The following is a 13,299-nucleotide window of genomic DNA, read 5'->3' as shown; positions in this document are numbered from 1 at the left end:
TAGAACCATCTGATCACACCAGTATATAACCCTAATTATATGACTAACTATACTATAGTATATAACCCTAATTATATAACTAACTATAGAACCCTCTGATCACACCAGTATATAACCCTAATTATATGACTAACTATACTATACAACCCTCTGATCACACCAGTATATAACCCTAATTATATAATTAACTATAGAACCCTCTGATCACACCAGTATATAACCCTAATTATATAACTAACTATAGAACCCCCTGATCACACCAGTATATAACCCTAATTATATAACTAACTATAGAACCCCCTGATCACACCAGTATATAACCCTAATTATATAACTAACTATAGAACCCTCTGATCACACCAGTATATAACCCTAATTATATGACTAACTATACTATACAACCATCTGATAACACCAGTATATAACCCTAATTATATGACTAACTACACTATAGAACCCTCTGATCACACCAGTATATAACCCTAATTATATGACTAACTATACTATAGTATATAACCCTAATTATATGACTAACTATACTATAGTATATAACCCTAATTATATGACTAACTATAGAACCCTCTGATCACACCAGTATATAACCCTAATTATATGACTAACTATACTATAGAACCCTCTGATCACACCAGTATATAACCCTAATTATATAACTAACTATACTATAGTATATAACCCTAATTATATGACTAACTATACTATAGTATATAACCCTAATTATATGACTAACTATAGAACCCTCTGATCACACCAGTATATAACCCTAATTATATGACTAACTATACTATAGTACATAACCCTAATTATATGACTAACTATAGAACCCTCTGACAACACCAGTATATAACCCTAATTATATAACTAACTATACTATAGTACATAACCCTAATTATATGACTAACTATAGAACCCTCTGATCACACCAGTATATAACCCTAATTATATGACTAACTATAGAACCCTCTGATCACACCAGTATATAACCCTAATTATATGACTAACTATACTATAGTACATAACCCTAATTATATGACTAACTATAGAACCCTCTGACAACACCAGTATATAACCCTAATTATATAACTAACTATGCTATAGTACATAACCCTAATTATATGACTAACTATAGAACCCTCTGATCACACCAGTACATAACCCTAATTATATGACTAACTATAGAACCCTCTGATCACACCAGTATATAACCCTAATTATATGACTAACTATACTATAGTATATAACCCTAATTATATGACTAACTATAGAACCCTCTGATCACACCAGTATATAACCCTAATTATATGACTAACTATACTATAGTATATAACCCTAATTATATGACTAACTATAGAACCCTCTGATCACACCAGTATATAACCCTAATTATATGACTAACTATACTATAGTATATAACCCTAATTATATAACTAACTATACTATAGTATATAACCCTAATTATATGACTAACTATACTATAGAACCCTCTGATCACACCAGTATATAACCCTAATTATATTACTAACTATAGAACCCTCTAATCACACCAGTATATAACCCTAATTATATGACTAACTATACTATAGTATATAATCCTAATTATATGACTAACTATACTATAGTATATAACCCTAATTATATTACTAACTATAGAACCCTCTAATCACACCAGTATATAACCCTAATTATATGACTAACTATACTATAGTATATAATCCTAATTATATGACTAACTATACTCTGTTACATGTCCTATGTGGCTCAGACCACTGTGCTTGCAACACCAAGAGTCATGGGTTTGTTTCCTGCTGACCCAAAAGAAAAGGGATTCTTGACTGTCCTTCCTTTTGGACTAAAGTGTGTGTTACCTGCTCGTTGGTTCTGGTCCAGAAGATAGCCAATGAGAAGACAGCGGTAACGGGTGGAGCCAGGTAACTGGTCACTGATTGGATGTAAACGTAGAGCTGTCCGCTATTGGCCGACTGCAGGATTGGAATCCACACCACGCTTATCACCACCAGAATCACTGTTACTATCCTACACACACGCACACGCACACGCACAGGCGCACACGCACACGCACACGCACATGCACACGCACACGCACACGCACAGACACACACACACACACACACACACACAGTGTGACTGACCTGCCGACCAATAGCAGCTGTTCCTGTGTGAGTGACTGACCTGCCGACCAATAGCAGCTGTTCCTGTATGAGTGACTGACCTGCTGACCAATAGCAGCTGTTCCTGTATGAGTGACTGACCTGCTGACCAATAGCAGCTGTTCCTGTATGAGTGACTGACCTGCCGACCAATAGCAGCTGTTCCTGTGTGAGTGACTGACCTGTTTAAACAGCAGCTGTGCCTGTGTGAGTGACTGACCTGTTTAAACAGCAGCTGTTCCTGTGTGAGTGACTGACCTGTCTAAACAGCAGCTGTTCCTGTGTGAGTGACTGACCTGTTTAAACAGCAGCTGTTCCTGTGTGAGTGACTGACCTGCTGACCAATAGCAGCTGTTCCTGTGTGAGTGACTGACCTGCTGACCAATAGCAGCTGTTCCTGTGTGAGTGACTGACCTGCTGACCAATAGCAGCTGTTCCTGTGTGAGTGACTGACCTGCTGACCAATAGCAGCTGTTCCTGTGTGAGTGACTGACCTGCTGACCAATAGCAGCCCTGTGTTCCTGAATGCTGACCAATAGCAGCTGTTCCTGTGTGAGTGACTGACCTGCTGACCAATAGCAGCTGTTCCTGTATGAGTGACTGACCTGTCTAAACAGCAGCTGTTCCTGTGTGAGTGACTGACCTGCTGACCAATAGCAGCTTTTCATGTGTGAGGGACTGACCTGCCGACCAATAACAGCTGTTCCTGTGTGAGTGACTGACCTGCCGACCAATAGCAGCTGTTCCAGTATGAGTGACTGACCTGCTGACCAATAGCAGCTGTTCCTGTGTGAGTGACTGACCTGTCTAAACAGCAGCTGTTCCTGTATGAGTGACTGACCTGCCGACCAATAGCAGCTGTTCCTGTATGAGTGACTGACCTGCCGACCAATAGCAGCTCCCGTTCCGAGGCGTACGCACGGTACTTCTTCCAGATGTCCATGGTGAAGAGCGTGGAGGAGGAGTTAAAGATAGAGGTCAACGATGACATCAGGGCCGCCATCATCACTGCTATCATCAGCCCCCGCAGACCTACACACACACACATGGAATCATCAGACCTACACACACACACACACATGGAATCATCAGACCTACACACACACACACATGGAATCATCAGACCTACACACACACACACATGGAGAGCGTTGGATTCCATTGACTATTTACACTTATTTCGGGAACGTTCTTAGTTCCTTAAAAAGAGACGGCTTGCACCCGAACAGGAGAGGAGCTCAGATGCTGAGTGCCAGTATCGAAGAGGTACTACAGAAATGATGGGCTATCAGTCTTTGCCTGCAACAGGTTAGGGTTAGGGTTAGGGTTAGGGTTAGGGGTTAGGGTTGGAGGTTAGGGTTTAGGGGTTAGGGTTGGAGGTTAGAGGTTAGGGTTAGGGGTTAGGGTAAGGGTTAGAGGTTAGGGGTTAGTGTAAGTGTTAGAGGTAACCCTTATTGACTCGTTTTAATCCACATCCTCATTCAAGGAACAGGGCTGAGGGTTCAGTTCTAGTCAATCTGGTGTCTTTTCCATTTCAATCCAACCCCATGGTATTGTCTATTCCAATCCAAGCCAACCCCATGGTATTGTCTATTCCAATCCAACCCCATGGTATTGTCTATTCCAATCCAAGCCAACCCCATGGTATTGTCTATACCAATCCAACCCCATGGTATTGTCTATACCAATCCAACCCCATGGTATTGTCTATTCCAATCCAAGCCCATGGTATTGTCTATTCCAATCCAAGCCCATGGTATTGTCTATTCCAATCCAACCCCATGGTATTGTCTATTCCAATCCAATCCCATGGTATTGTCTATTCCAATCCAACCCCATGGTATTGTCTATACCAATCCAAGCCAACCCCATGGTATTGTCTATTCCAATCCAACCCCATGGTATTGTCTATTCCAATCCAATCCAACCCCATGGTATTGTCTATACCAATCCAAGCCAACCCCATGGTATTGTCTATACCAATCCAAGCCAACCCCATGGTATTGTCTATTCCAAGCCAACCCCATGGTATTGTCTATTCCAATTCAACCCCATGGTATTGTCTATTCCAATCCAAGCCAACCCCATGGTATTGTCTATTCCAAGCCAACCCCATGGCATTGTCTATTCCAATCCAACCCCATGGTATTGTCTATTCCAATCCAACCCCATGGTATTGTCTATTCCAATCCAACCCCATGGTATTGTCTATTCCAATCCAACCCCATGGTATTGTCTATACCAATCCAAGCCCGCCCCATGGTATTGCCTATACCAATCCAACCCCATGGTATTGTCTATACCAATCCAACCCCATGGTATTGTCTATACCAATCCAAGCCAACCCCATGGTATTGTCTATACCAATCCAACCCCATGGTATTGTCTATACCAATCCAAGCCAACCCCATGGTATTGTCTATTCCAATCCAACCCCATGGTATTGTCTATACCAATCCAACCCCATGGTATTGTCTATACCAATCCAACCCCATGGTATTGTCTATACCAATCCAATCCAACCCCATGGTATTGTCTATACCAATTCAAGCCAACCCCATGGTATTGTCTATTCCAATCCAACCCCATGGTATCGTCTATTCCAATCCAACCCCATGGTATCGTCTTATTCCTGTCCAATTCAACCCCATGGTATTGTCTATACCAATCCAACCCCATGGTATTGTCTATACCAATCCAAGCCCATGGTATTGTCTATTCCAATCCAACCCCATGGTATTGTCTATTCCAATCCAACCCCACGGTATTGTCTATTCCAATCCAAGTCAACCCCATGGTATTGTCTATTCCAGTCCAACCCCATGGTATTGTCTATTCCAATCCAACCCCACGGTATTGTCTATTCCAGTCCAAGCCAACCCCATGGTATTGTCTATTCCAATCCAACCCCACGGTATTGTCTATTCCAGTCCAAGCCAACCCCATGGTATTGTCTATTCCAAGCCAACCCCATTGTATTGTCTATTCCAATTCAATCCCATGGTATTGTCTATTCCAATCCAATCCAACCCCACGGTATTGTCTATTCCAATTCAATCCCATGGTATTGTCTATTCCAATCCAAGCCCATGGTATTGTCTATTCCAATCCAACCCCATGGTATCGTCTATTCCAGTCCAAGTCAACCCCATGGTATTGTCTATTCCAATCCAAGCCAACCCCATGGTATTGTCTATTCCAATCCAAGCCCATGGTATTGTCTATTCCAATCCATCCCCATGGTATTGTCTATTCCAATCCAAGCCCATGGTATTGTCTATTCCAATCCAACCCCATGGTATTGTCTATTCCAATCCAACCCCATGGTATTGTCTATTCCAATCCAACCCCATGGTATTGTCTATTCCAATCCAACCCCATGGTATTGTCTATTCCAATCCAACCCCATGGTATTGTCTATTCCAATCCAACCCCATGGTATTGTCTATTCCAATCCAACCCCATGGTATTGTCTATTCCAATCCAACCCCATGGTATTGTCTATTCCAATCCAACCCCCCATGGTATTGTCTATTCCAATTCCCAATCCAACCCCATGGTATTGTCTATTCCAATCCAACCCCATGGTATTGTCTATTCCAATCCAATCCAACCCCATGGTATTGTCTATTCCAATCCCAACCCCATGGTGTCTATTGTCTATGGTATTGTCTATTCCAATCCAACCCCATGGTATTGTCTATTCCAATCCAACCCCATGGTATTGTCTATCCAACCAATCCAACCCCATGGTATTGTCTATTCCAATCCAATCCAACCCCCATGGTATTGTCTATTCCAATCCAATCCCCATGGTATTGTCTATTCCAAGCCAACCCCATGGTAAATCCAACCCCATGGTATTGTCCAACCCCCCATGGTATTGTCTATTCCAATCCAACCCCATGGTATTGTCTATTCCAATCCAAGCCAACCCCATGGTATTGTCTATTCCAATCCAACCCCATGGTATTGTCTATTCCAATCCAACCCCATGGTATTGTCTATTCCAATCCAACCCCATGGTATTGTCTATTCCAATCCAAGCCCATGGTATTGTCTATTCCAATCCAACCCCATGGTATTGTCTATTCCAATCCAAGTCAACCCCATGGTATTGTCTATTCCAATCCAAGCCAACCCCATGGTATTGTCTATTCCAATCCATGGTATTGTCTATTCCAATCCAATGGTATTGTCTATTCCAATCCAACCCCATGGTATTGTCTATTCCAATCCAACCCCATGGTATCGTCTATTCCAGTCCAAGTCAACCCCATGGTATTGTCTATTCCAATCCAAGCCAACCCCATGGTATTGTCTATTCCAATCCAAGCCCATAGTATTGTCTATTCCAAGTCAACCCCATGGTATTGTCTATTCCAATCCAAGCCCCATGGTATTGTCTATTCCAATCCAAGCCCATGGTATTGTCTATTCCAATCCAACCCCATGGTATTGTCTATTCCAATCCAACCCCATGGTATTGTCTATTCCAATCCAATCCAACCCCACGGTATTGTCTATTCCAAGTCAACCCCATGGTATTGTCTATTCCAATCCAAGCCCATGGTATTGTCTATTCCAATCCAAGCCCATGGTATTGTCTATTCCAATCCAATCCAACCCCATGGTATTGTCTGTTCCAATAAGCCCATGGTCCAATCCAACCCCATGGTATTGTCTATTCCAATCCAACCCCATGGTATTGTCTATTCCAATCCAAGCCCATGTATTGTCTATTCCAATCTATTCCAATCCAACCCATGGTATTGTCTATTCCAATCATGGTTTGTCATTCCAATCCAACCCCATGGTATTGTCTATTCCAATCCAACCCATGGTATTGTCTATTCCAATCCAACCCCATGGTATTGTCTATTCCAATCCAACCCCATGGTATTGTCTATTCCAATCCAAGCCCATGGTATTGTCTATTCCAATCCAACCCCATGGTATTGTCTGTTCTAATCCAATCCAACCCCATGGTATTGTCTATTCCAATCCAAGCCCATGGTATTGTCTATTCCAATTCCAACCCCATGGTATTGTCTATTCAATCCACCCATGATTGTCTATTCCATTGGTATTGTCTATTCCAATCCAAGCCCATGGTATTGTCTATTCCAATCCAAGCCCATGGTATTGTCTATTCATGGTCTATTCCACCAACCCAGGTAGTCTATTCATGACTGGTATTGTCTATTCCACATTCTATTCCAATCCACCCAGAGACATGACTGATACATTCTATTCAATCCAACCCAGAGACATGAAGCCCATGGTATTGTCATTCTAAACCAACCCAGAGACATGACTGATACATTCTAAACAACCCATGGATGATACATTCTAAACAACCCCCAGAGACATGACTGATACATTCTACACCACCCAGAGACATGACTGATACATTCTAACAACCCAGAGACATGACTGATACATTCTAAACAACCCAGAGACATGACTGATACATTCTAAACAACCCAGAGACATTCTAAACAACCCAGAGACATGACTGATACATTCTACACCACCCAGAGACATGACTGATACATTCTACACCACCCAGAGACATGACTGATACATTCTACACCACCCAGAGACATGACTGATACATTCTACACCACCCAGAGACATGACTGATACATTCTACACCACCCAGAGACATTCTACACCACCCAGAGACATTCTACACCACCCAGAGACATGACGGATACAATCTACACCAGGCTTTTACACACATACAGCATTACACACACACACTCACTCACCGCTGGGCATGAGTTCGATGACCAGTTTTGGGAAGGCGATATTGGAGCAGCCCACCTCCGCTCCACACACCCTCACACACTCCTCTGGGTCCACACACCCCACCGAGTCTGGAACACACAGTTATTACACTGGTTATAATGTCTATGATTATTACACACACCATTATTATTACCCTGGTTATAATGTCTATGATTATCACACGCCATTATTACCCTGGTTATAATGTCTATGATTATTACACACACCATTATTATTACCCTGGTTATAATGTCTATGATTATTACACACACCATCATTACCCTGGTTATAATGTCTATGATTATTACACACACCATTATTATTACCCTGGTTATAATGTCTATGATTATTACACACACCATCATTACCCTGGTTATAATGTCTATGATTATTACACACCATTATTTACCCTGGTTATAATGTCTATGATTATTACACACATTATTACCATTATTATTACCCTTATTACCCTGGTTATAATGTCTATGATTATTACACACCATTATTACCCTGGTTATAATGTCTATGATTATTACACACCATTATTATTACCCTGGTTATAATGTCTATGATTATTACACACCATTTATTACCCTGGTTATAATGTCTATGATTATTACACACCATTATTATTATAATGTCCCTGGTTATAATGTCTATGATTATTACACACCATTATTACCCTGGTTATAATGTCTATGATTATTATACACCATTATTACCCTGGTTATAATGTCTATGATTATTACACACACCATTATTACCCTGGTTATAATGTCTATGATTATTACACACCATTATTACCCTGGTTATAATGTCTATGATTATTACACACCATTATTACCCTGGTTATAATGTCTATGATTATTACACACCATTATTACCCTGGTTATAATGTCTATGATTATTACACACACCATTATTATTACCCTGGTTATAATGTCTATGATTATTACACACCATTATTACCCTGGTTATAATGTCTATGATTATTATACACCATTATTACCCTGGTTATAATGTCTATGATTATTACACACACCATTATTACCCTGGTTATAATGTCTATGATTATTACACACCATTATTACCCTGGTTATAATGTCTATGATTATTACACACCATTATTATTACCCTGGTTATAATGTCTATGATTATTACACACCATTATTACCCTGGTTATAATGTCTATGATTATTACACACCATTATTACCCTGGTTATAATGTCTATGATTATTACACACCATTATTACCCTGGTTATAATGTCTATGATTATTACACACCATTATTATCCTGGTTATAATGTCTATGATTATTACACACCATTATTACCCTGGTTATAATGTCTATGATTATTACACACCATTATTACCCTGGTTATAATGTCTATGATTATTACACACCATTATTACCCTGGTTATAATGTCTATGATTATTACACACCATTAGTATTACCCTGGTTATAATGTCTATGATTATTATACACCATTATTACCCTGGTTATAATGTCTATGATTATTATACACACCATTATTACCCTGGTTATATAATGTCTATGATTATTATACACACACCATTATTACCCTGGTTTGAAAGTCTATGATTTTTACCTCTAGGGGTCGCCCTATTGGGCATTGATGCAGTAACGGCCCCTCTATCTACTTTTGTTGACTTTTTTATTAGACCACTCGCAGAACAGCTCCCCTCCTTTGTAAAGGACACCAGCAGTATGACCTCTCCCTGACAATACCTTGTTAGTTACTTTTGATGTTGAGTCATAATACATTTTTCTTTTTCTTCTGCAACGTGACCCTAATGAACTACCTTCCAGTGCCTGCATTATAACTTTGGCTGAAGTTGTACTCACACATAACTACTTCATGTTTCTACATGATTTCTTTATTCAGGCGAAGGGTAATACTATGGGATCCCCCATGGCTCCCAACTATGCTAATTTGTATGTGGTTTACATGGAGAAACAGTCAATCCTCTCCAAAATGTTTCTTGCTTCACATCATTATTTTAGGGAAACTGTATGTTGGTGATATTTTTGTGATGCCAAACAGCTCCAGGCGTTTCATGCTTTTCTTAACTCCTGTTCTGAACATCTGAGATTTACTATGCAGTCTGACACACGTCAAATCAGTTTCCTTGATCTTCTGACTCGCTATTCAAAAAGACTCATTCTTGTATTCTAACTACCCGCTATTCAAAAAGACTCATTCTTGTATTCTAACTACCCGCTATTCAAAAAGACTCATTCTTGTATTCTAACTACCCGCTATTCAAAAAGACTCATTCTTGTATTCTAACTACTCAAAAAGACTCATTCTTGTATTCTAAAAAAAAGACTCATTCTTGTATTCTAACTACTTATTCAAAAAGACTCATTCTTGTATTCTAACTACTCGCTATTCAAAAAGACTCATTCTTGTATTCTAACTACCCGCTATTCAAAAAGACTCATTCTTGTATTCTAACTACTCGCTATTCAAAAAGACTCATTCTTGTATTCTAACTACCCGCTATTCAAAGTGCTCTGAACAAATTAAGGGAAATGTTCACAAACATTGGCACATTCTAAAATCCGATGACAGTATCGGTAATGTGTTTTCGGACCTTCCCTTGGTCGTATTCTCGCGGGGCATAAATCTCAGAGATCAATTGGTACACTCGGATTTACCACCCCAAGATATTACCGAACGACGTGTAACGGTGGGTGAGTGCGTCAAAAGCAGAGAGCAGAGTAAACGGGAGAAACGCTTTAATGTCTTTAACAAAGTACCAGGTCCAAACATGGGTGAAATACCCTAAAACACAGGTGCAAAACACACCATTATTATTACCTTGGTTTTAAATGTATATGATTATTATACACAATTATCGTTCCATTGGAAATGAATGTACTTCTGGTGAACCAAAATGTAAAACACTGTCGGTGTGATCGAGGCGTAACCGGCTACAAAAAAAGTCCATTCTGACTAAAGCTGGATACCTCTTCTAGCCACGACACATGAGGCGGGGTTATAGTGTTTCTAGGTTCTCTCTCTATTATTTCCTGACCCACTAACCGGACACTCCGCCCTCGAGTCCCCGGTGAGGACAGCTTCCGTTCCAGAGTTCACAGCTCGAGTTACAGACAGATATCTCTCCGCGATACAGGATCATTAGCGGTTATTAACTATCGTTATTATTAACCGTTCGTTTTTTTTATTTAGGACTTTGTCTATAAAAGGATAAAGACACTTTTGGTAAGAAACTCCGCAGAGTTTTGTCTCAAAGCTGCTTCAACAGTTTTCTGGAGGAACTAAACGGGATCGAGGAAGTGCCTCGCTTCTAGTAGAATAGAACCGAGAGAAAAGTGTTTAACCGCAGACAGACTCGTCATCAGAATAGTTGAACAAGTCAGAGTCTGGATTAAAGCTGCTGCAGTTTGAAAAGATCCTCTGACTCACACGAACAACACTTCCCCGGTGCTCCACCGGAACGGGGCTGGAGCGGTCATGTGTGACGGGCGTGGCGGGGTGGGGAAGTTTGTCCCGGTTTACCTGTGTCTGCGTGTTTGTTCATGAGATGTGGTTTGAGGCTCCACTGGGAGATGAACCCGTCATCATCTCACAGAGACATTTCACATTCCGCCTGTAACTATTTACTTCTGCTCAATTCTATTGCGTTTTACAACACGAGGAGACGCACTGACGACCGGTAGTTTATACGGTGCTGCTGATAAACTAGTCGGTCTCGGTTTCTGTCGGCTTTGAGGAGAAAAGTCGCCGTTTTATTTATTTTCAACATTATTCGTGTTTTATGGGACACATCGTGGGAAGCTGGTGTACACGGATACGAATACAACATGAGCTGAGACAAGTTGAACTCTTGTCGGAAAGGTTTGGTAAATCTCCCGGTTCAACCGTGGGATTGTATATTTAATGTTCTCCAGTAATATCTGTTGGGTTATATTATTGATCCGTCAGTGATTATCCGTTAGGTATTGATAAAGCGTAGCGCCATGGCTCTGTCTCAGGTGCAGTGTCTCGATGAGCATCACATCAACTGGCGCGTGACCGAGTCCAAACCCGAGTTCTTCTACAGCGAGGACCAGCGGCTCGCGCTCGAGGCTCTGCTGACCGGGGGGCGAGAGGCCTTTAGCAGCTACCTCAGTGAACATGACCTCCGACACTTCCTGTCTGAACCGGAGCTCCTGCGGCTGGCGCGCACCGTGGAGGCCTACCGGCCTGGAAGCGAGCACCTCAAGGCCGAGGCGGGAGCGCTGGAGTATGACGGGGGCAATGGGCCACTGTCATTACAGTACTGGCCCGACCGCTCTGAAGGCTCTATACCCGACCTGGACCTGGGCTGGCCCGACGCCGCGTCATACCGAGGAGTGACGCGTGTCAACGTGCACACGCAGCCCCCGGCTGATGGACAAACACACATCAAGGAGGTGGTCCGGAAGACTATATCACAGGCTCAGAAGGTAGACTACACACAGTACAGACTATAGACTATAACAGACTCAGAAGGTAGACTACACACAGTACAGACTATAGACTATATCACAGGCTCAGAAGGTAGACTACACACAGTACAGACTATAGACTATAACAGGCTCAGAAGGTAGACTACACACAGTACAGACTATAGACTATATCACAGGCTCAGAAGGTAGACTACAGACACTATATCACAGACAGACTATAGACTATATCACAGGCTCAGAAGGTAGACTACACACAGTACAGACTATAGACTATATCACAGGCTCAGAAGGTAGACTACACACAGTACAGACTATAGACTATATCACAGGCTCAGAAGGTAGACTACACACAGTACAGACTATAGACTATATCACAGGCTCAGAAGGTAGACTACACACAGTACAGACTATAGACTATATCACAGGCTCAGAAGGTAGACTACACACAGTACAGACTATAGACTATATCACAGGCTCAGAAGGTAGACTACACACAGTACAGACTATAGACTATATCACAGGCTCAGAAGGTAGACTACACACAGTACAGACTATAGACTATATCACAGGCTCAGAAGGTAGACTACACACAGTACAGACTATAGACTCAGAAGGTAGACTACACAGTACAGACTATAGACTATATCACAGGCTCAGAAGGTAGACTACACACAGTACAGACTATAGACTATATCACAGACTCAGAAGGTAGACTACACACAGTACAGACTATAGACTATATCACAGGCTCAGAAGGTAGACTACACACAGTACAGACAGACTATATCAGACTATAGACTATAACAGACTCAGAAGGTAGACTACACACAGTACAGAC

The 13,299-nt window shown here is 41.3% G+C and overlaps 2 protein-coding genes across 2 annotated transcripts in view; one reads left to right on the top strand and one right to left on the bottom strand.

Annotated features, from left to right (window-relative positions):
- Positions 1–1,883: 1,883 nt before the first annotated feature.
- On the bottom strand, positions 1,884–12,074 carry LOC124026384 (sodium/glucose cotransporter 5-like; the record flags this gene model as incomplete). The annotated part of the gene is made up of 4 exons (XM_046339406.1): positions 11,437–12,074; positions 7,961–8,068; positions 3,068–3,218; positions 1,884–2,052 (listed from the first exon to the last, which is right to left on the bottom strand). Coding segments are annotated over exons 2-4 (330 nt in total), but the record flags the coding sequence as incomplete, so codon positions are not given.
- Positions 11,052–13,299, top strand: part of LOC124026385 (protein FAM83G) — a 28,066-nt gene continuing 25,818 nt past the window's right edge. The window contains exon 1 of the mRNA XM_046339407.1: positions 11,052–12,458. Within this exon, the coding sequence (XP_046195363.1) occupies positions 11,991–12,458 (468 nt within the window). The 5' untranslated portion in view covers positions 11,052–11,990. The remainder of the gene's footprint in view (positions 12,459–13,299) is intronic.

The sequence above is a fragment of the Oncorhynchus gorbuscha genome, unplaced genomic scaffold (assembly GCF_021184085.1).
Source record: "Oncorhynchus gorbuscha isolate QuinsamMale2020 ecotype Even-year unplaced genomic scaffold, OgorEven_v1.0 Un_scaffold_2714, whole genome shotgun sequence".
In the NCBI taxonomy this organism is placed as follows: Eukaryota; Metazoa; Chordata; class Actinopteri; order Salmoniformes; family Salmonidae; genus Oncorhynchus; species Oncorhynchus gorbuscha.
Note: the sequence above shows the minus strand (reverse complement) of the source record. Positions and strands in the feature narration are given on the sequence as shown.